General features: G+C 33.6%; 3 protein-coding genes across 6 annotated transcripts; all 3 read left to right on the plus strand.

Annotated features, from left to right (window-relative positions):
• Window positions 1-1,810: 1,810 nt before the first annotated feature.
• LOC110823765 (TRAM, LAG1 and CLN8 (TLC) lipid-sensing domain containing protein) lies at window positions 1,811-8,388 on the plus strand. 2 transcript variants are annotated; one of them, XM_022054236.2, is made up of 9 exons: window positions 1,811-1,995; window positions 2,392-2,533; window positions 4,142-4,230; window positions 4,315-4,453; window positions 5,112-5,186; window positions 5,474-5,595; window positions 5,679-5,754; window positions 7,552-7,611; window positions 7,931-8,388. In XM_022054236.2, the coding sequence occupies exons 2-9, from the start codon at window positions 2,429-2,431 to the stop codon at window positions 8,066-8,068; spliced, it is 804 nt and encodes a 267-aa protein (XP_021909928.1). In that variant the 5' UTR covers window positions 1,811-1,995; window positions 2,392-2,428; the 3' UTR covers window positions 8,069-8,388. The 2 variants fall into 2 exon arrangements, with proteins under 2 accessions (XP_021909928.1, XP_088070201.1); XM_088214075.1 differs by lacking the exon at window positions 1,811-1,995 and having other exon boundaries at window positions 2,006-2,533.
• A 717-nt stretch (window positions 8,389-9,105) lies between these two features.
• Window positions 9,106-21,177, plus strand: LOC110823827 (calcium uniporter protein 1, mitochondrial-like). Of its 3 annotated transcripts, XM_088214078.1 has the most exons (4): window positions 9,106-9,403; window positions 17,862-18,545; window positions 19,713-19,835; window positions 21,039-21,177. In XM_088214078.1, the coding sequence occupies exons 2-4, from the start codon at window positions 18,120-18,122 to the stop codon at window positions 21,042-21,044; spliced, it is 555 nt and encodes a 184-aa protein (XP_088070204.1). In that variant the 5' UTR covers window positions 9,106-9,403; window positions 17,862-18,119; the 3' UTR covers window positions 21,045-21,177. The 3 variants fall into 3 exon arrangements, with proteins under 3 accessions (XP_088070204.1, XP_088070203.1, XP_021910003.1); XM_088214077.1 differs by lacking the exon at window positions 21,039-21,177 and having other exon boundaries at window positions 9,107-9,403; window positions 17,661-18,545; window positions 19,713-20,722; XM_022054311.2 differs by lacking the exon at window positions 21,039-21,177 and having other exon boundaries at window positions 9,107-9,403; window positions 19,713-20,722.
• Window positions 21,079-23,666, plus strand: LOC110823826 (calcium uniporter protein 1, mitochondrial-like). Its single transcript, XM_022054308.2, has 2 exons — window positions 21,079-21,684; window positions 22,834-23,666. Exons 1-2 carry the CDS (start codon window positions 21,235-21,237, stop codon window positions 23,317-23,319), a joined length of 936 nt encoding a protein of 311 aa, XP_021910000.1. The 5' UTR covers window positions 21,079-21,234; the 3' UTR covers window positions 23,320-23,666.
• Window positions 23,667-24,628: the final 962 nt, after the last annotated feature.

Genomic DNA, 24,628 nt, shown 5'->3' on the forward strand with positions numbered 1-24,628 from the left:
CAAAAGATTGGATATTTTCTCTTGATTCCTTTTCCCGCCTGGAAATTTCTGTTGAATGCTAAATAGCGAGATGCAAATCAACAGATCATTTTTGGATCAAAACTTTCTCGACAAACAAACACTTAAATGTAGAATCACTTTGACTCTGTAAACCAGACATGATATGAGCAGCGCCTTGACTCTTGCACTTCCTCCAAATATCTTGAGAAAATACTCCAAATAGAACATCATAAAATTGTTGCACTTCCTCCAAATCCAAAATCTATACAGAGATTTTATAGTTCATGTCTTTTCACCAGCAGCAACAACAGCAACATGCGTATTTGCTGATCAATCTGAAATTACAGAGTATATACCGACAAGAATCATCAATTAACACCACCACCTCCGAAGCTAAAGCGTGATTATTTTTCTTGAGGCTACCAAGAAATGAATTAGAATGCGAATGAGGAAAAAGATCAAGACGACTTTGGAGAAGAACCCAGATGCCTCCATAAATACCGACCACTTGCCATATCAACACACGTTCAAGATCAAGACTTTAAAGCCGGCCCATAATTATATAAATTATTACTCAAAAGAAGAAAATTCTAAACATTATTAATTCAAGAAAATTAAAACTCCCACAAAAAGGAAGGAGACATGAAACCCAAGAAAATGCAGAGAGAATCAAAAACTTGTAGAAGCGGGCGGTGGAGTCCGAAAAATCGTTGCGGGCAACATCGAGATCATCGTCGGTAAACTGTTGGGGCTCAGATTTGAGGTTCTTGATGACGAAGCATCTCGGCAAGAGTAGCCGAGAGGAAAATCAGAATTAGCGTCAACGGACACCCTTGTTGCTCGTCTCTTTGTTCTCTCTGTGATTAATCTGTGGGTTGCTTGCACAGAGAGAGAGAGAGAGAGAGAGAGAGAGAGAGAGAGAGAGAGAGAGAACAAAAATGGTGGAGTTTGGTTTGGAAATTGAAGAAACTTATATAAACGGAAGAAAGTGATGGGTGCACGTGCGGCGTTTTCTTCAAAATTTGTAAGGCGTAGATATATATATATATATATATATATAGTAGAAGGGAGTAAAATAGAAGGTATAAAGTAAATAAAAATTAGATAAAATTTTTATATGTAACTTTGCTAAAAAAAAAAAAAATACATTTAACAGTTTAATGTAATATTTTGAATGAGTTGTTGCTCTATAACTCAATGCAGGGCTTGCGCAACAAGTTTGGTGGTTGTTTTAAATATTTCATTACCAAATTAATTAATTAATTTAAATATATATACATCATATACTATTCTCTCTCTCTCTTTCTCTATATATATATATATATATATTTTAATTTATATATTTCAAATTATGTATTTACCTGATATCATCCTGACGTTGGTACAAAAATTAATATAAATATATTAGAAGCGCATATAAAAGTATTTCTGCCTAAAAATATGAATAAAATATTTTTGAATATTCTCCAGATTTTACTCAAAACCTGTTTAATTATTTAAAAATAAAAATAAATTTTGAGACTATCATTACATTAGGGAGGTGTACTTGATATTGACTTGTTAATCAATAAAAAATAATAATTTTTGGATTAAAAATAATAATGGCTAATGGCTAATGGTCAGCCTTAGTAAGTAAATACATATTTTAATTTATAAAAAAACATTAAGTTATTATTTTAATTTATCAGCCCAACTACCAAATGAAACGGGCCGCTCGTGACGACTGACAAACAGAGTGGGCTAGTTGTCTGGTTCGTGTTAAAAGGTACGCCTTCGTACTCTTCTCTCATCTGTTTTGTATTCTAATGGTCCAAACACTTCAACATTCTCTTTTTTTTTTTTTTTTTCACATTCCGCGGCTCCGCCCACGGGTTGTGTAATGCTTTTGGATTCTCTGAGATTTCTTGGAGCCTATCTGTTTGCAGATTGAAATCGATAAGCCGTAGTATTCAAGATAATTCTCCTGCAATCTCAGTCGACTCCTCAAAAAGTGAGGTAAACCTATTCTTCTTTATTCCTTTCTCTTCTTTCTGCTATTATCTTATGATATGAGATGAGACGCCAATTGGTCACCCCTCCTTTATTCTTATTCTTATTCTTATTATTTTCCTTTTCTTCTTCTTCAATATATTAATTTGATCTCTTCTGATTGCTTCGTTCCCGTTCTGCCGCTCTTTTCATTATCCTAAATTTTTCTTACGTGCTGCGAGGTTTATCTTTTCAGCTTTCCCTATTTCCTTTTTAGTAAACTCTCGCTGTAGTCTACTTAGCTTTGTTAATCGATGCTCATATCTTCAGAAGGACAGCAGAAGTTTTACTTGCTGGTGCAGTGTTGTAAAAGTTTATTCAAGTTTTGATTTCGATTATGTTTATATGGTGTTACTGCTGCAGTTTGGTTTGGCTGCCATTGTTATTTTGACGCCGCATTATGACGGACTTGCCTTCCCCTACTGGTTTTATGTTCATCCATGACCCCAGCAAACTACTTCTCTGGCTAGCGTCTGTCTTTTCTGGTATCATCATGTGCAAAATTGTGAGTCCATTTGCTAATTGTCATCCGGCGCTGTATGTTTCTTCTTGCATTTCTTAAGAATCTAGCCTCAGACTGCAGCCTGCGTTATTGTCGATAAAAATTGTTGTTATTTATTCTTTTTCTTTGTTTGAGCAAGGTTGTACCTACTACCCCAGACCACTAGAATTGGATCCTATACCTGTTAAGGATTAGCGGACTGAAGAGTTTCTTTAGGAATTCCAAAAAAAGAAAAACGTAGAGATCTGCTTTTGGCTGCATGATAAAACTTTCAATTCTTTACAGAATACGTTCATTTTCAATTTCAGTTTTTGGAACATCCAAATAATGTTTATTTGTTAAGCTTCTGAGTTGTAAGAATTTTTCTGTTAACAAACACTAATCAATTGTAAAATAAAGGAAAATAATATTATTGAGGTAGAGTAGTTGAGAAAATATGTCCTTAGTGCTTCTTAGCATGGTAGTACCTGTTTAATTAATTTAATGGCTTGGAGCTATTTTGTGTTTATGGATAACTAAAGCTTCATTCTCTTATTGTTTGGAGGACTAGAGGAATTATTTACTGCTTTAGGGAGGTTGTGAATCAAAGTTTGATGCTCATCTGGTTAAGCTTGATGGTAGGTTTTGTGGCTATTGCATTATTTGCTACTGGAGAAGGTTCTTTTTTCTAGAGCAAAGATGAGGATACCTAAACAACATAGGTCGCAATGTTGATAGTCTGAATATCTCTAACAATGTTTTCATTACTTAGGCCAGGATGAAGATATCCAAAGTACCTAAGGTTTTACTGAAAGGAAGTTCTCCTGAATTTAATGCATTGCATGGACCGTGATGGTCTCAAGATCCCCTGCAAATGCTCAACAGGATGAGAAAACAAGGGTTGGGTTGAGTGTGAAGAAGATGAGTGTATGCAGTGTTGGGTGAGAGCTTGAAAGCACAGGAATTATCAAGACTGTTGTTACTTCAATTTATTCAAGACGTAGCAAAAGAGGCCAGAGTGGGAATAAGACAGATTTGGTATGACAAATTTCTCTATTTGGTTGAGGGAAAATTAAGATTTCTTATAAAATGTGTCACAACGTTACCTTTGGGAACCGAAAGGCCTTTTTTAGTCTTGCTCTTTTTTCATGTTCTCCCTGATTCTTGGAAGAAAGGCCTTTTTTTCTGTTATATTGAAATTATGGGAACAGAAAATAACTGCTATTTTAGCTATTATGTATGAGACAGCTAATACTGTGAATACCTTTGAAGACATTCTTTCTTTTAGTAGTGACTGTCATTGAGTTTTTTATTTTGTTCTGCGTGGATTTACTTGGCTTCTGATCGAAGTTAATGGTTGGCTTTATTTTGTGAAAATGATAGGCAATAACAGTTATTATTGTTTAGCTAAGAATGCATTGAAGATAATCTTTTGATTTAGTTCCATGCAATTCAACAAAAGAAATGAATTTTTAGTTTTGTTAGGATCCTGCTAGTGCATATGCTTTATGGCCATAGCTTGTTATATTCAATTCCTGCTTTCTCAGACTTCTGTCTTAAACAAAGCTCCTCATTGTTTATTAGATATTTTTGTGTCCTTAGTAGCCAACTAATTGTATTTTGTCCTTGAAGGTTTATGAATTGACAGGTTTGGTAAGTTTTCTGTGCTTCAGAGTATATGGAAAACTGCGGGATGCAGAAAAAATAGAATGGAACAATAGGTGATGTTCTTTTTCAAATTGACTATTTACTGACGGTCAGATTCTGGATGGACCAAATAAACATTAATGGCTCTTGCTGTGCAGGGGTTTCTCAACTTTTCATGCACTTGTTGTAGCAGTGGCTTCTTTATACCTACTATTATTTTCAGATCTTTTCAGCGAGAACTCTCTTGATGATTTAACTGTCAATAGAACATCAACTCTGTCAGAGACTATATTGGGGGTAAAACTTATTTTCAGAAAGAAGAAGTGGTTTTTAAAGTTTTATATTAATTTTTACCCTCTACCTTGACAACACACAAAGGCTTAGTTTATTCAAGAATGTCAGTTACACAATTACTCTACTTTCAAGAAGGCCAAGTTTCTGTCCCATGTCACAATTATTGCTTCCCAGCTGGGTAGCATGAACTCTGAATTGCTGCAATCTGTATATAGCTTGTAATTTCTTTTGCTTATTTGGCAAGGATGGTAAACCCGTGTAAATGGTTATAGAACCCTACACTTTGAGAATTCCCCTTAAGATGTGGGCAAATATTAACCAGTCAGACTACTGCCTAGTGATATACTTATTTAAGTTACATACTGAGAAGTGTTTTCTTTTACTTCCCTGCTTCTACTACTTGAATTAGAAGCATTTCTGAAAGGAAAATAGGAAGGAAAAGGGAAATTGAACATGCATGTAATGTATGGCATGCAGTGCATCAAAGACAAATTGAATTTGGGAATTTTCTATTTACTGATTTTGAAAGCAACAAGCATGAAGAAACATATAATAGTTGTCTATGTATTGTTCTGGAAGCTGTTCCCTCCTTTTTTTTTGTTCTTTCTTGTTTTTTTGTAAAAATATTCTATATTTTTTACTTTTGGCCACTCTTGTACAGATCTCCATTGGTTATTTTCTGTCAGATTTGGCGATGATCCTTTGGCATTATCCATCTTTAGGTGGTCCGGAGTATGTAAGTATGAGGCATAAAATGGTTACTTTTTGGAGAAATTTTACTAACTAGTGGTATGGAATTATTATTCCACAGTTCAACCTGGTTTCAAGTTGTGTATGGTTATTCGGGTTCTGAATTTTGTTTGGCTGAGATTTTTAATACATCAATTGACAAGGTAGTGGTTGTTTGAACAAGTTCCTTGAGCCTGCTGCTTTCCTTTTTAGGTTACTTTACTGGCCAAGATTTGTGTTTTGTTAGTTCCATTTAAACTCCTTTGCCATTTTAACTTCATCTTTTGTGGTCAGATCCTACATCATGGGCTATCCATGTTTTCCATCTTCCTTTCTGTCATAAGTGGTCAAGGACAGATGTACATACTAATGGTTCTCTTCTCAGAGTGTACAACTCCTTTTGTAAACCTAAGATGGTAATGTGGAGTCACAAAACTCCTTCCTTTCGATATTCTTACTTGGTTGTCAACATTGACTTATAATTGTAACTATCATTCAGGTACTTGGATGTTGGTGGTCAGAAGAGCTCCAAAATTTATGTCTTCAACGGTGTTGCATTGTTCCTTGGCTGGCTGGTAAGTAGAAGCTTGATTTATTTCACTCTTGCAACATTTGTGTACCTTAGGTTCACTGGCATTAATGAATATAATACTTATCCAATTAGCCATGAGGCATTTTATTTAAGTAGAAGTCCTAAACTTAATAATATAATCGTATCAATGTTTTGCTTGTTGTACTTACAACGTTTTACTGTTGCATTACTTCTTAGTGCTGTTTTAAGGAAAAAGTGGTTAGTACTTTTAGTTAAAATAAGAATAAAGATTTATCAAAAAGATCATGTATTTTATCTCATTTAAGTTTAGTAGAGAAGTCGTAATATTTTCCAGAGCAGTAGTTAAAATTAACCAGAACCATACTAGAGAAACCAAAAGTAACAAAGCCCAAGTATCCATTTGGTTCAGCTCCAGCTTCTGCTGGAAAAGCACAAAACTGAAGCATAATTAGCTTTTATTAAATATGGCTTTTTGAAAGAATTTTTTTTTGAAATCAAGCTTTTAGAAAGAATTTATTTAGTGTTTGGTAAAGTATGTTCTTTTCAGCACAAAAGTGGCAACAAAAAGCTAAAATAAGCAAAAGCTCTAAACATAATATTATAACAACAATGGCAGAAATAATTTGTATATGGAATTTCTGGAGGTTTTCTCTCCCCTTTTCTTTTTCACTTTTAATTTTTTATCTGCTGTGAAGGAAGAATTAGGAAAACTTCATTTGTATTTTTACCCCTTAAAATTACGTTTCACTGTGAATTTACACTAGAAGTATGTTTTTTTTTTCAACATAAAAGTGGCGGTAAAAAGCTAAACTGAATGAGCACGTTAAACATTGTAGCCATAATATCAAATAATATGTATACAACCTATAAAACCAGACATCTCAGGTTTGATTCCATGCTGGTGATAAAACTTGCGATTAACATGGAATTTTCGAAGAAAAAAAAAACCTTAACATGGAACATTTATTTGGGAATGTGGAACCAGAGCATCAACGCCAATGTAATGCAAAGGATGGGTGAGATACGGCCCTGTGTGGCTGGTCCCCCCTTTTTTTCTTGAAGTATTATTTATTTTTTTAAAAAACTTGTTTTGTTAAGGGTTTGAATTTGGAATTTTCCTACTGCTTTGCTTGTTTGAGAACAGAGAAACAAGAAACATTTATTATAATGTTGTTATGCATCTAAATCCTCTAAAAGAGTTGTCATGCAGTTAAATTTTTTTATTTTCTTGCCCTTCTAATTTGTGACCAAAAGAATATTTTGGAATTCATATTAGAAATCCACAGTTCTTTTTGTTAGGAGAATTGCGTAAATGATATTAGGATGGAAAAAATCAATCTCATATCGAATTTTAATTAAAACAATGGATTTTAAATTCTATTAGGTATGGAATTTAAAAATACTGTTTCAATAGTGGAATTTCACATGAGCCTGCTTCTTATCATTTTGGAAAAAGGATTTTCACCGTTTTCTAGTTGGATTATGTGCAGATTTTTAATAAATTCCATAAAACTTTTGAGTTCAAAACATATCTTAAATCTCTTGAGATTCTATTTTTTTTAAGTCTAATTCAGGTGATACCATGTCTAGTCTGTGATGACGTTTTGACTGCAAATTTGTGTGGTTATTTCTTGGGCTTCTACTATAAATTGGTTGAAGTTTTTAACTTTTTTCTTGCTTAAATGATTAGGATTCAAGTTGTGAAATTTGTAAGCACTAGTAATCCATTTGATGTAGCGGGAGATCCTGCTATTTAGAAGCGTTACCAAACTTGATTCAGTGGCTAATGATTTTCCATGGATTTGTGTCTTGTTTTCAGATTGCTAGGATTCTTTTGTTCATCTTCTTTTTCCTCCACATGGTTACCCATTTTGATCAGGTGAGTATGCTCTACAGTTCAGTTCACTCATTGAAAGCTTAGCTAAATAAATAGTCAAAGCATTAAGCTTGTCTGATTTTACAACCTCAAAGCTTCTTACCTATTTCAAATGGTTTATTTAAATCAAAATTTCATATCGGGAAACCTCCAATGTTAAATAGCCTGCAGATCAGCATACCAAAATATATGATAATTTACAGATGATGAGCATACCAAAAAATATGATAGTCTATAGTCGATGAGCCGTTAATCTCTTCTCTCCCTCTCTCTCTCACAGTGAAAATTCCTAGGTAAGATTAGTTTCTGTTGTGTGTTTCAGGTGAAGAAGATATTTCCTTTGGGATTCTATAGCTTGCTTACGGTGCCACCTGTGCTGGCAATGATGAATGTGGTTTGGTTCTGGAAGATAACTAGAGGGTTGGTAAAAACTCTTTCAAAAGCAAGACATAATCAGTGAGACGAGCACGTTGTTGTTTGCTGGGTGTATTCAATCATACAAGAATTGCACACTGGATTCTTCCATACATCTTTTGTTTTATTTATACATTTTTTAAATGCCCAAAATTGTAAAATTCCAATAGAAAATTATAAATAGATTGCTCTCTGTTCATGAACTAATAAGTGAGAAATTAGAGTCATAGGACAAAAGGTAGATGTCAAAATCCCAACAAAGTTGGAGTAAGTTACAGTAGGTTTGGATCCAACAATGGGAATTTTTAAGTTGTTAGATACTAATATTCAAAGGATACTATTTAAAAAAAAAATTAAATTATAATATCTCTTTAGTTGTGTATAAATTAAAATATAAATCTACAAAAATATTTTTAATTTTTGATATTTTTTTAGATATTACACATAATGTTCAGAATCTTAGGGGATTGATTTGCGATTCTTGACATGAGAAAGTCGGGTTTTAATTCTCACTTTTTATCAACTTCGATTTAAACACGTGAAACTGAGAAATTATTGTTTTTTTTTTTTTTTTTGTCTTTTTGCCAAATATATAAATCCAAAATCAATTGAGAAAGTAATTTGCTTGGGTGTCTGGTCAGTCTAGTTGACTAATGAATTAAATTATAAGTTAGTTTGGTGTTGGTAGGTTGGAATTAAATTGGATGATGAACTGACAGGTCAATACTAAACGTGATAATCCGATTGTTGAAATTCTATGTCGCCATTCAACTAAATCAGTGTTCCCACGCGGGCCTATTATTTTTTTTCATTTGTTTAAATATATACTGATTAATGTAATTATATTAACATGTATTTATTATTTTAATTTATTATATTTTAAAAGGTAATTATTAAGAAACACAAAAATATAAGTAATTTAAATAATATTTAATGTTTTATATAATTTAAAATTATTAAATTTTCAGCACAATTCGTATTTATTAATACAAATATATTTAATAATATAACTATTTAATTTATCTATATTTTTAATAAACCCCAGCCTCCTCCTTCATCCTACTTAACAGACACTCCTCCTTTTTCATATATATTTTTTCCTCCAACGCTCCTCCTTCATTAGCCGCACCGGTTCCTCACATTCCTTTGTCGAGCCTGCTTCACTAGCCACAACAACTCCTCGTCATCTTCTACCGTTCTCTTCTTTTCTTCATCATCATCCTCTTCGTTCGCGCCTTCGACACTTTAACTAGTTGTTTCATTCAGTCTACCTCTGTCAAGAATAATAGATTTACCTCCATTGGAGATAGTTCGCACATACTAGTTTCACTTCGTCTTCGCTGTTACTCATTCGTCCACAATGGCTCCTTGAAACGCAAAGGTGCATTTCGGCAACTCTTCTTTATGTGGTGTTTTCTGGTTGGATAAAATAGTAACAGTATAATTCAATGTTTAAGCAGGATGAAAGTTAATGTGTGCATTTCTGCCCCAAGATATTAAAAAACAATCACACAAATACTCTAAAATTTTTAATGTAAAAAACTTTTTCAATGTGAATGATAAAAATCACAGAGAGCTCTACTATAAAAATTAGTGTTTACAACAACAATAAACAATAACTATAATTCTTAAACAAATACTCAACAAAAAATCAACCAAACAACAAGAGATAAATAAAGGAATAGAGAAATGTCACCATAGCAACTATTCTTCATGCAAAATAGATGTGTTCTGATTGTTCAAATCCGATCTCTACTGTTCAGATTAAAAAACGACTTATCCCAAATATACTCACCAAATTTCAGCTTCATTAGACCATAAATGACCGTCCGATCATCAGAAAAAATCAAACTGGTCGGTGCAGAAAAGAAAAACATGAATAATAACTTTAAACTAAAAGTATTGAAAATCTAACCGTCCAAAATCGATCTCCACAGTTTAGAATGAAGAACAATGAGTCTTCTAAATACTCATCAAATTTCAGTCTAATTCGAGTAAAGATCACCGTCTGATCGTAGAAAGAAGCAAAATACGTTGGATGTAATTTTTCTACCAAAAATTTCCTTTTTTGTTCTCTACCTTTTGATGGCTGAAAATTTATTTTATACTATTCCTTAGAATTAAAGTGGTATACCCAAAAAAATTCTAATAACCATAATGGGCTAAAAATAAGTGAGCTCAAAAATGATTTGAGTTTTTTTTACATAAGAGGGAACTCAAAACCCAACAATATTCCCCCTTTCGACTATGTGGAGGAGTTTGCTATACCAGCAACCAGTCGACATGCTTCAAATTTTACTCTTGGTAAAACCTTTGTGTATATATCAGAACCTTTATCATCTGTGTGTATCTTCTCAAGTTCAAGCTACTTAGAATCCAAAAATCATGAATCCAATGATACCTCACATCAATGTGTCTGGATCTACCATGAAAAGTAGGATTCTTACCAAGATGAATAACACTCTAACTGTCATAAAATAAGACATATCTCTATTGTGTAAAGCCTAGCTCATTCACAAATTTTTTCGTCTAAAACAATTCTTTATATGCTTCAGTCGCTATAGTGAACTCAACTTCTATAGTAGACAATGCAATGCATTTTTGCAACCTAGATTGTCATGTCACAGCTCCCCCTACAAAAGTAATCAGATACCCAGAAGTAGACTTTCTTGAATCTATATCCCCTACTAAATCAGAATCTGTAAAACCACTGAGAATAGGTTTTTCAATCCCAAAATACAACTTCAAACTAGTAGTACCACAAAGATATATCAAAATCCACTTCACGGCATTCTAATGCTCTTTTCATGGATTAGATAGAAATCTACTAACAATACCAACTGCATGAGCTATATCTAGTCCAGTACAAACCATAACATACATCAAGCTAGCTACTGTATATGCATAAGGAATTTTTTACATGTCTTCTTTCTCTTGCTTGCTAGAATGAGACTGTTTGACACTCAATCTAAAATACATAGCAAGAAGTGTACTTACAAGTTTAGCTTTGATCATATTAAATTGTTGCAATATCTTTTCAATGTACTTTTCTTGAGATAACCATAATTTTTTACATTTTCTATCATGAGTAATTCTCATGCTAAGAATGTGTTTTGCTGGCCCTAAATCTTTCATTGCAAAATATTTGCTTAACTCTTTCTTTAAGCTTTCAATTCTGGAAGAACTAGAACCCATAATGAGCATATCATTAACATATAGTAATAGGATGATAAAATCATTATCAGAAAATCTCTACATAAAAACACAATGATCAAAAGTAGTCTTCTTGTAGCCTTGTTGAATCATAACTGACTCAAACTTCTTATACCACTGCCTAGGTGCTTGTTTCAATCCATATAAACTCTTTCTCCATTTGCAGACATAATTTTCTTTTCCTTTCACCTTCAGGTTGTTCCATGTAGATTTCCTCCTCTAAGTCACCATGAAAGAATGTTGTTTTAACATTCATTGGCTCAACCTCTAAATCAAGACTAGTAGCTAACCCCAAAATAACACGAATTGACGACATCTTAACCACTGGTGAGATAATCTCCTCAAAATCAACTCCCCTTTTCTGACCAAAGCCCTTGACAACTAATCTGGCTTTGTATCGTGGAGATTTAGAATTCTCTTTTTGCTTGACTCTATAGATCTACCTATTTTTCAAGGCTTTTTTATCTTTAGTAAGCTTCACTAATTCAAAGGTGATTATTCGATCAAGACTGTATTTCATCTTTCATAGCCGCAATCCAATCTACCTTTTGCTCACTCTCAATTGTCTCCTCATAACATTCAGGTTCTTCGTCATCTGTCAAGAGTATGTACTCATTAGGTGAATACCTAATAGAATGTGTTCGATCTCTAGTAGATCTCCTAAGTGGAACTTCAAGTTCCTCAACATGTGTCTTCTGTTGAACATCAACTGCTTTATATTCAGTAGCACCAATTTCATATGTATTATGATTCTCATTTTGCACATCATGGTTTTGAACCTCAACTGCATCAGACATATGAGTTATAGGAGATGGATATAAATCAATCAAACCACCAATCTGAGATATAGATTTCTCAAGTTTGTTAATATTTTCAATAGTTTGATCCTCTACAAAAATTACATCACGACTTCTGATAATTTTCTTTTGAACTGGGTCATAGCATATGTAACCAAACTCATTTTACCTAAAACCAATGAAAATATACTGTCTAGTCTTGACATCTAACTTAGACCTCTCATCTTTGGAACCATGTACAAAACATTTGTAACCAAACAATCATAGGTGTTTATAGGAAACACATCTACCATACCATAACATATTAGGAACATCATTTCTCAATGCAATAGTGAGAGTTAGATTGATCACATATACGACAGTATACAAAACTTCACTCCAAAAAGAGTTAGATAATTTAGCATCTGAAAGCACACATCTAACTCTCTCAATTAATGTTCTGTTCATCTTTTCTGCCAAACCATTCAACTGAGGAGTTTTAGGAGGTGTTTTATGATGTCTAAGACTTTATTCTCTACAGTATGTATCAAATGACCCATAATACTCATCACCATTATCAGTGCAAATATGTTTAAACTTTTTTCCAGTTTCTCCCTTAGCAGAAGCTTGAAATTATTTAAATGCACCAAGCATCTGATCTTTCCATAGTCTTATTGAATGATCATTAATAAAGGTCACAAAGTAAAGTGCACCACTAAATGACTTATCCTTCAAAGAACCACAAACATCTGAATGCACCAGCTCAAGAAAATTATCTTTCCTGGACAAAGAATGATATTTGAAAAAAACCCTCTTTTATTTTCAAGCCAAGCAATGAGAACACCTGTCTAATGTTGCACCTTTTAATTCTGAAAGTAAATTCCTTTTAGCTATACAATCAAGTCCATTCTTACTAATATGACTCAGTCTCTTGTGCTATAATTCTGAGGAGTTATCCCCTTTAACTGCATTAATAAGATCTGTAGAGATTGAAGCTTGTAACCAATATAAACCCGAAGTCTTCTTTCCTTTACCCATTATCAAAAGTGCTGCAATAGTCATCATCATCAAGTTTACTAGTGGAGATTAAATGCAACTTAATATCTGGAGCATGTCTAACATTCTTGAGCTTTAACTTTGTTCTATTTTAGGTCTCTAACAAATAGTTCCAATACCAATCATATTTGACATTCCATCATTACCCATCTTTAAAATCCCAAAAATCATCGAGAGTATAAGATGTGAAGAATTCATTCCTTGATGTAACATGAAAGCATGTACCACTGTCAAGAACCCAAACAGTATCATCATAGGCTACATTGATCATATTCTCTTGATAAACTATAGCCAAATTATCATCTAAAGTGGTAGTGGTAACACGATCAATATTATTATCATTTCCCTTCTTTTCTTGTTTCCCTTTGTCTACTTTATTCTCTTTCTTCCACCTGTAACAATATTTATTGATATGCGCTATTTTACCATAATGATGACATTCAAGGTTCTTGTACCTTAATTTTGATTTACTCCTGCTCTTGTCTCTATTTTGATCTTGACCCTTACTTTTACTTCTCAACTTATTTTTAGTAACAAAGATTTTTAACTGTGAACTAGATGTTCCTTGAGTTCTTCTTCTCATCTCTTCATTCAAAATGTCAGTCCTTACATACTGCATTGTTACAAAACCATTAGGAGTAGAATTAGTCAAAAATATATTAAAGTTTTCCCATGAGTAAGGAAGTGTAGTCAATAACCAAAGCCAAATAACATCTTCATCAAATTTGACACCTATGCCTGATAGTTGATCAATGATACCTTGAAATTCATTCACATGATCAAGTATAAAACAACCTTCTGTATATTGTAGGCATATAGCTTGTTTAAGCAAGAATAACTTATTATTTCAATCTTTAAAACATATAAGGTTTCAAGCTTTTTTCACAAAATTTTGGCATTTGTTTCATTAGCAATATGATTCAACACATTATCTTTTACCCATTGTCAAATAAAACCACATACTTGTAAGTTCTCAAATTTCCAGTCTTCATCGGATTTAGACTCAAGTTTTTGAGAAGCAAACAAGGTAAATACAACCTTTTCACAACAAGAAGAACCCTCATTTTTTCTTTATACTTGTAATAATTTGTGTCATCCAAACAAACTATTTTACTCACATTCACTTCCATCATTCAAACAAGTAAAAGAAAATCCATAATCAACTAATAAATTAGTGAATCTAGCTCTGATACCACTTGTAGGGAATCACTTGAATGAATCTATGAGGAGTGAAAACTAAATAAAAATTCAGCTAAAATAAATATGATAAAATCTGACCTAAGATGCTAAAAAACAATCACACAAAGACTCCAAAATTTTTAACGTAGAAAACCCCTTCAATGTGAATGATAAAAACTACGGGACCTCTCATGATCCAAGTAAAAAGAGTTCCATTATAAAAATTAGTATTTACAGCAACAATAAGCAACCACTATAATCCTCAAACAAATACTCAACAACAAATCAACCAAATAACGAGAGATACACGAGCCACCAAAGCAGCTACTGTTCATGCGAAATGGATGCGTTCTAATTATTCAAATTCGATCTCCATCATTTAGATTAAAGAACAATTTATCCCGAACATGCCACCAAATTTCAACCTCATCAGACCACAAATGACTGTCCAATTGTCGGAGAAAGTCAAACTAGTCGGTACTAGGAAAAAAACGTAAGCAGTAATTTCAAACTGAAAGTACTAAAAATTCAACTGTCTAAAATTGATCTCCACCGTGCAGAATGAAGAACAATGAGTCTTCTAAATACTCACCAAATTTCAGTCTGATCCAAAAAAAGATCGTTGTCTGATCGTAGAAAGAAACAAAATACGTTGGATGTAATTTTTTCAACAAAAATTCTTTTTTTATTTATCTACTTTTTGGTGGCTGAAAACTTGTTTTAATACTATTCATTAAGTTTAAAGTAGTATACAAAAAAAAAAAAAAAACCCCTAATAGGTAAAAAATAAGTGGGTTCAAATTTTTTGTGTGTTTTTCCATATAGGAGGGAACCCAAAACCCAACAGTTTTCTGGTTGGGTAAAATAGTAACAGTATAATTCAATGTTGAAGCATATTGAAAGTTAATGTGTGTGTTTTTTATATATCTAGCTTTCATGGTTTTATTTTTATTTCCTCTTCTTATTGGAGGATCGCATATCCAATCATAGCTTGAAAAACTAAAGGTGGGAGGGGATTCAATAAATATTAGTATATAAATTTATATTCGTTGAATTATACTAAATAAAAAAATAATAAATTAAAATTTTAAACATTATGTATTATTAAGTATGAAAATAATAATATATTTTTAAATGTTGTGGCTTAAAGTGGTAATTATTTGGGCATTTTAATATATATGTGTGTGTGTAGTTTAACTTGAGAGTTTATTTACTTGTGTTGTCTTGAAAGGTGTGAAAGAGATTCAAATGAATATAGGTTAAAATACCAAAATGTCATTTGAATTATATAAAATGTTCAATGTTTCTTTCGAAGTAATTTTTTATTTAATTTTTTTTTGAAATTTTAAATTTGAGGCAAAATTCTTTCTCGATTAATTTTTTGTGACGTTAGTGACTTGGTTGACATGTCACCAAAAGAAGCAAGCCACCTAAATATGAGTTTTAAATTTGTTGACTTAAGATCCACGTTAGCACTTATGTCATTGCTTATGTTAAGATTTTTTAAATCATTTCTATCTGCATAGAAAATTTTACATTCTACAATGACTATTAAGGTGTGAGTATTATCTTGTCTAAACTGAATTGATAAATTCAATTTAAATATAATATAACCGAACAATATTTCACTCGATCTTCATTTTAGAAAATTTTAAATTGAAAATATTAGTCCAGTTTGGTCATACTCTAAGTTCTAAAGAGTTCAAACATTGAAATCATGTTCCATCCTCTCATTCCAGATCTTTAATAAATCACTTCCGGCCAAACTGCTGACTTCACTTAGAACCTAACCAATATTAAAAACTTTTCCAACATCTACTTCTGTTACGTTGCCATTGACAACGAACTCTAACCTTTTGATTTCTTCGCACAATTTCTCGTTTTTATAATGGAGAACATTTAGTAGGCGCTTACAAATACCAAAATTATTAACTGAATCAAATTCTCATATGCTAACGATATTGAAACCCTCATCATTTCTTTTGTGGCACAAACAAGTTTTTAAGAAATTATTTTCGTTTAATTCTTGACCCCATCATTATATTCCTGGTCAACAATTGGTAGCAGTTACTAATTAATCTCTATCCTTACGTAAGCTTAATTAATAATATAAGAGACATTTGACTTCGTGAAGTTTGAATGAAAAAAAAAAGTCAATTCATTTCCATTGCCTTCCCTTCCTCTCCCTCCATTATCCTCTAACCACCCATCATCACTCTACTCCTCAATTACATCACCACCTCCAATGTCCCGACCACCAAGATATCCTCTGGTAAGCACCCAATTGTCTTTTTCTTCATCTGCAAGCTCTCTCTTGTAACTCCCTCTAGAGGTCCTTCAATTTTCTTTAGGCATAAGGGAAAAAGAGTTGACATGTGCTGGAAAAATGGGTATTAGAAAAAAGTTAATGTGTCATCCAGGTGTTTGCTAATGTGGATGCGACGCTAGCATAAATTAACACATAACTTGACAATTGTCGTCTCACATTCGTGAGCTTATATGCTATTAGAGAAAGTTAATAGGGAGAAAAAAATATTATTATATTTTTTAAAGTTTAATGGAAAGTTTTTTTTTTTTTTTTTTTTTTTTTTTTTTTAATAAAAAAACTCCAAGGGAAATTTTGAACATTTTGTATAGTTCCGGGGGTGTTTTGGTATTTGGTCAATGAATATAATATTGATATATTTATATTTTTATTGCGTTATATTAAATCAAATATATACATACTAATTTCTAGCACACCCTACGTTTATTAGACTATATAATTAATGTAATTATATTTAATACATATTTATTTTTAAATTTTTAAATAAAAAATGATATATTTAGATATAGGTTAGAAATGAAAATTAAAACATTATTAATTAAAGTAATTTATTATTATAATTATTAAACATGTGATAATTGATAATAATATTATTAATTATATAGTAATTAAATATACATGGATATAAATTAAATTGGTATATAAAAATAAATTAGTTGTAGGTCATTAATATATTTATTTTACTCGAGTCATATTAATTTTTTTAGGGACATTCAATCATATAAGGTAAACACATGATTTGAATTATGTACATTAAAAAATTAGAGAATAATATATAATGTATATATACTTAAAATTAATTAATTCGGAACTAAACATGTAAAATAAAAAAATTATATATTTATTATATTAGCACTTTAAATTATTATATAATATTAAACATTATGATGCAGATAAATCAACAGTAAACTTTTTACAAATACGTGTGCATATATATATATATATATATATATTTAGTATAATTAATGCTTTTGCGATGATGTGGCTTTACAAATATAGATGCGACTATGATCTAGTTACATATATACACAAGTACCCATGTATGTATTGATTTATAAAAGACTATGATTTACTTCCTCCCTCGCCAGGTGTTCCTGTTCCTTCCTCGGTCTTTCGCTCGCTTGGGGTGCCTGTTTTCTCGCCGCCCCATTTCTTCTCTCCGTCTAAATAAATATATTTTCAGAAACACATTATTATTGTTGAAATGGTTTCTTTCTTTTCACTTTTTGCTGTTTGGTTTGATGGCTTTTTTTCTTTGACATGATACATCTGTGAGTCCGGTCCTTCAGGCCCACCCGAACACATTCGTATTTCTGATTCGGATATGGACATGGAGCAGTTGAGTTATTTAATTGCAACGGCATTCGTGCTATATTAATCATATCATGATAAACAGTTGTAACACGGCAAATTAAGAAACCTCGTACTCGATTTGACTCATCAGATCCATTACCTGCTATCTCATCTGACAATACTAACTAGGACATGTTAGTATATCACTGTGTTGAAAAAGATATACGATAAGAAGTACAAAGAGAAAGCAGAAAATGTGGAGGAGGCTGTGGTATGGTGGTGTATTCAAGTTTGGGAGGAGGCATCCCACTTCTTGGCCTCGTTCATGGGGGTTTTTGGTTGGATCTTCACCTACTCCCGCTCATCCTTCTCCGAAGCCTCTCTGGAGAACTATTACGTATTTTTCTGATCTATCCCAGTCCAATAATGTAGGAGGAGGACTGGGTAACATAAAGTTTGAACAGGCTAAGAAACTGATGAGACTGGTGAATGTGGCAGAACTCAAGGTTAAGCTTGGAGCGGAGGAGAAGGAAGTCATCGGCTACTCCGAGCTCCTGCAGGTCTGCAAGAGCATGGGCATTGTTAGATCTCTAGAGGAGGCTATTGCTTTCGCTATCGTCCTTGATGACGCCGGAGTCGTCCTTCTCTTCCGCGACAAGGTCTTCCTTCATCCCGACAAGGTAACTTCCGTTTCGATTTACTTCTGAATCTATTTTTTAACCCCTTTTTCCTACTTTTTCTGTACTACTGCCCCACCACTCTTTTTTTTTTTTTTTTTTTTTTTACTTTTCTTCCTTGTGAAATTAGTAGATAGGATTTGGTACATATTCACATTCTTCCAAGTGGGAGTGTCTAGTTTTTACCTTCTGAATCCAACCCGTGCTCTTTATTGCTATAATCTTATTTAAATCATTATGTTCTCGTTCCTTTCTTCTGGATCCCTGCTATTTACTACATTGGTTATCAGTAAAGTGATTAGGTCCCCAGAATCTTCAAACATGACGCTCTCTGCGTAGTCATTTTGCTGAAAGTAGACAGCCTTTTTCAATTTTGTTGATGGAGTTCATGGGTTAGGTCATCCTTCGGCCTAATATGACCATAAAGCGAGGTTGAAAGCAGGAAATGAGATCATCCTCAAAACAAATTTACTTCTTTCTGGCTCCAACTTTGAACTTTTCTAATAATTAAGCATACACATGGTGATCTTGTTATGTTTTCTAATATGGTTTGAAGTTGAATTCTCTCCATTGTTTGATGATTCTTTCAAATGCAACTTTTAATTGCTCAACTAATTCGTCGACTGCAGCATATGGAATTTGGAGTGGTAGTCGAGAAGCTGGGTGCCTGTCCTGTCCAGCTGTCCTTCTTGGTCTTTCCTTGAATTCTGTTTTAATTGCAATTTGTCAACACTCTGCTGCACATCCACTTGGTCAAAATTGAAAACCATATTTGATGTTGAAAGCTGTATCCGTGATTCTGACCCAAGTTTCGTTTTAAATTCCATAGAAGATTTCTCTGCCTATTTTGGGTTTGACTAAGTTTCGTGATTCTGAAAGCATTTGTTCAGAAACTATGCTTAGCACCCACTTAGGATGTTAATAGTTAACTAGAAAGACAGTGTGTTGTCATAAATTTACCACATTGCAGTTTGACACCCACTTGGTAACTGCTTGTCCGTTCTATGTCCAACAGGTCTATGCCGTCGGTACATACTTTAGAAGGCAAATGTGATTAAACTTTTCCTCCGAAAAAAGTGTGAAGTCAAAATTTAATTATTTATTTAGTTAATTTGGTTAGCACTCATCGCATCGAAATTTATTGGGCATCTCATCCCCAAATATTTTCAGGTAGTGGATCAGGTTAGAAGAGCAGTGCCCCTTGCCCTGACTGCTGACTATGACCCTGTGAGGGATGAGCTGAAGATGCTGCAGGAAAGGAAGGAAGAAATTGATGTGCTGGCACATAAGCAGGTTAGGCGAATCCTTTGGACCGGGCTGGGGGTGGCTGTAGCACTAGTCTCACTCTTCTTCCGGCTGACTTTCTTTGAATTATCATGGGATGTAACGGGACCCATTGCATTTTTTACCACAACCACGGGCATAGTCGTTGGCTATGCCTATTTCCTATTCACTGCTAGAGATCCATCTTACCAAGACCTGATGAAGAGGCTTTTTCTCTCAAGGCAAACAAAACTGTTCAAGAAGCATAATTTTGACATTAAAAGATTCAAGGAGTTGCAGCAAAAGTGCAAAACACCTCTAGGTGCAACTACTTCCATTAAAAATCGGCTAGGCTTGAAAATGGAGTTGGGGGATGCTTTACGTCGGGGCTAACATGATTCCTTTTTGACCCCTCTCTTTTAGGCAGGGCCTTGTACTATTTTTCGTTGCATTCTGTCTCGTTAACCATCTTAGTTCCTGCTGTTTTTGGAGGCAAAGCTTTCTATTTTATGAGACACATGGGTTGGGTTACCTTCTCTTTTCTTTTCAGTTTCTGACGCTTGAGATTGCAGTTTCTCCTCACAAAAGAAAGACCACCCTACTGTCTGTAGTCTAGTTTCGCATCCTTCATTTCTATTTATTGGATAGGAATGACATTGTAATCAAGTTATTAACTTTAGTTGAAACTATATGTTTTATATAACAGCTCTTAAGGTGTGTATAAACATTTAGATTTGGTCTCTAATCTCCATTAATATCTATTGCGGTTTCTTGTTTCAGCAGGTTGTAAAAAAGAGGATTGTTAGAAAAAGTTATGAACTCAAGTCACGTATATTTATTATCAATTATTGGTATATGTATTCTTTAAAAAAATTATTAGCACATTGAAGGTCATGTACATATATGATTAATTATCATACTCATATTTATGTATTTTAATTTATAGCATTTCTTTAGTTTGTGGATAATATTAATTTTAAAGTTATTAAATAGAAAGTACGTAATTTAATTTGTCTTTTTGGGCAACAGATGTCTAAGCAAGAGTATAGAAACAAGTGCTGCTGTGTGTTGGTGGATAATAAATAATTAATCATGTGTTTAGAATTAGATTAGCTGATAATATTCATAAAGAAATAGGGATTAAACTAAGTAATTGTTTATATACTTACAAACACATTATTATTATTATTATTAAAATGGTTCTCTTTTTTTTATTTTCTTTTTTCACTCTAGGCGTAGCCGAGCAGATCCGTATATCTTGTGAAGAAGTAGGAGGTGATGATGGATATGGGCATGGAAGATACACGATTCGGCCATCTAATCCATTATCTACTATCTCGTCGGCCATTACTAACTACTACATATTAGTGTAACACTCACTGTCGAAAAAGCCCTATAATACCAAAAAAGTACGAAGCGAAAGCGGAAAATGTGGAGGAGGCTGTGGTATGGTCTTGCATTCAAGCATAACGTATGTGCGGCTGTTGGGAGGAGGCAACCTACTTCTTGCCCTCATTCGTGGGGGTTGTTGGCTGGATCTTCACCTACTCCTGCTCATCCTTCTCCGATGCCGCTTTGGGGAACTGTTAAATACTTTGCCGATCAATCCCAGTCCAATAATGGAGGAGGAGGAGGAGAACCGGATAGCATAACGTTTGACGAGGCTAAGAAACTGATGAGACTGGTGAATGTGGAAGCACTCAAGGTTAAGCTTGGCGCGGAAGGGAAGGAAGTCATCGGCTACTCCGAACTCCTGCGGGCCTGCGAGAGTATGGGCATGGCTAGATCTCTGGAGGAGGCTATTGCTTTTGCTCGCGTCCTCGATGAAGCAGGAGTCGTCCTTCTCTTCCGCAACAAGGTCTACCTTCATCCCGACAAGGTAATTTCCCTTTCGATTTGCTTCTAAATCTATTTTAATCCCTTTTCCCTACTTTTTCTGTACTACTGCCCCACCCCTCTTTTTTTTTTCTGATTTTCCTCCTTGTGAAAAATTAGTCGGTAGGATTTGGTACATATTCACATTCTTCCAAGTGGGATGTCTAGATTCTACCTTTTGAATTCATCTGGTACTCTTTAATACCAGGTATTAGCAATTGCTATAATCTTACTTAAAATCACCATTTTCTCGTTCCTTTCTTCTGGATCCCATGCTATTTACTAAATTGGTTATCAGTGAATCTTCAAACAGGAGGCTCTCTGTGGAGTCATTTTGCTAAGAATAGACAGCCTTTTCAATTCTGTTGGTAAAATTCATGGGTTAGGACATTCTTCGGCCTAATATGACCATAAAGGTGAGACTGAAAGCAGGGCATGAGAAATTTAATTCTTTCTGGTTCCAACTTTAAACTTTTCTACAAGCATACACATGGCAATCTTGTTATCTTCTCGTAATCTTCTTCCACATTGTTTGAAGTTGAATTCTCTCCTCTGTTTGATGATTCTTCCAAATGCAACCTTTATTGCTCAACTAATTCGTCCATTGCAGCATATAGAATTTGGACTGGTAGTCGAGAAGTTGGGTGCCTGTCCACCTGTCCTTCCAGGTCTTTCCTTGAATTCTGTTTTCACTATAATTTGTCAGCACTCTGCTGCAAATACTTTTTCAAAATTGAAAATCATATTTGATGTGCAAAGCTGTATCCATGATTATGATCTAAGTTTCATTTTAACTTCCATAGAAGATTTCTCTGCCTATTTTGGGTATGGCTATGATTGCTGTATGTCCTTGAAAGCGTTTATTCAAAAACTATTTTGAGCAACCATCTAGGATGTTAATACTTAACTAGAAAGACAAGCTGTTGTCATTAATTTACCTCCATTATGGTTTGACACCCATTTTCTAACTTCTTGTTCTGGTTGTTTTCCGTCCAACTGGTCTATGTCCTTGGTACGTATTTTAGAAGCAAATGCAATGAAATCTTTTCCTCTAAAAGAAGTTTTAAGTCAAAATTTCGTTGTTATTTAGTTAATTTGGTTAACTCATATCATATTAAATTTTACTGGGTATCTCATCCCCAAATATGTTCAGGTAGTGGATCTGGTTAAAAGATCAGTACCCCTTGCCTTGACTGCTGACGATGACCCTGAGAGAGATGAGCTGAAGATGCTGCAGAAAAGGAAGGAAGAAATTGATTTGCTGGCACATAAGCAGGTTAGGCGAATCCTTTGGACTGGGCTGGGTGCCGCTGTGGTACAAGTTTCCCTCTTCTTCCGGTTGACTTTCTGGGAATTCTCATGGGATGTAATGGAACCCGTTGCATTTTTCACGACAACCACGGGCATAATCATAGGCTATGCCTATTTCCTCTTCACCTCTAGGGATCCAACTTACCAAGACCTGATGCAGAGGCTTGTTCTCTCAAGGCAAAGAAAACTGTTCAAGAAGCATAATTTTGACAATAACAGATTCAAGGAGCTGCAACAAAAGTGCAAAACACCCCTAGATGCAACTGCTTCGATTAAAAACCAGGAAGGTCTGAAACTGGAGTTGGAGGATGCTCTACGTCGGGACTGAGTACCGACATGATTCCTTTTCGACCACCCTTCTCTTTTAGGGCCTTTTATATTTTTTCTTCTCATTCTGTCTTGGTAACCATCTTAGTTCATGCTGTTTTTGGAGGCAAGCTAAAGGTAAAGCTATTTATTTTACGGCACATGGTTACCTTCTATTTGCCTTTAAGTTTTTGAAAGCCTGCAATTGCAGCTTCTCCTTACAAAAGAAAGACATTACTGTTTGTACTCTATTTTGGCATCCTTCATTTCTATTTTTATTGGATTGATAGAGGAGCATAAGAATGACATTGTAATCAAATGTATCTCGAGTTATTTAACTATAGTTGAAAGTATATGGTTTATATGACATCTTTTAAGGTGTATAAACGTTTAGATTTGGTTTCTAACATCCAGAATGAGCATTATTGTAGTTTCTAGTTCAGCAGCTTGTGAACTAGAAGGATGTCGGAAGATGGTAACTTTTTATGTTTTTTGAAATGCACGAATCAACATATGTCTGCGTGCGTACTTTTTGTGAATGTGTGTTGATGATATTCATCAGTATACTATTAAAAGTTCACATGCTTTTGTATGTCCCTAAAAGTTCATGCACATATACTGATTTTAATTTTACGGGTGAAAAATAACTTACTATAAATCTTATGAAAATCATAAATTTAACAAAAGATTACATGATTCGATTCGATTTTTGCTGTTCAGTTGAAGATAATTAGTAATAATGGTTCATAAGCTTCCATGCTTTTTAGATAATATGAGTGCATAAGGTGTGCCGGTGTCATCTATGCAATTTGAAAAGCAAGACATGATAAGTGAGGCGAGCATGTTGTGCTCACGATGGAGAAAACGTAGATGTCAAGTTCCCAACATGTAGGAGAATGTTACAGTGGGTTTTAGATATTTATTACAGTCCAAGAATAATATATATATTTAAAAAAAAAAAAAAAACAAATTAATGATTAAAATATTAATATTTATATATTTGAGGTCATGGAATGTTTTCCTAATTTATAGTATCTCTTTAGTTGTGGATAATATTAATTTAATTTTATTAAATAAATAACAACCAATTTTAATTAATATATATATAGTTTCCTATAATTGACTTGAAAAATTGAGTTTTGAATTCACACTTATTTGTCAACTTGGATTTAGACATGTAAAAGTGGAGAATTTCTTTTTGTTGTCTTTTTGCAAAACTATTAATGAATCCAAAATCAGTTGAGAGATTTGCATGGGTGTGTCTACTCAGAGTTAAGAGGCGAGCAGACTTAAACTATTAAAACTTCATGATTCAATTTTTAATTTTTTAA

This window comes from Carica papaya, chromosome 2, assembly GCF_054855325.1.
Source record: "Carica papaya isolate Zhongbai chromosome 2, ASM5485532v1, whole genome shotgun sequence".
NCBI lineage: Eukaryota > Viridiplantae > Streptophyta > Magnoliopsida > Brassicales > Caricaceae > Carica > Carica papaya.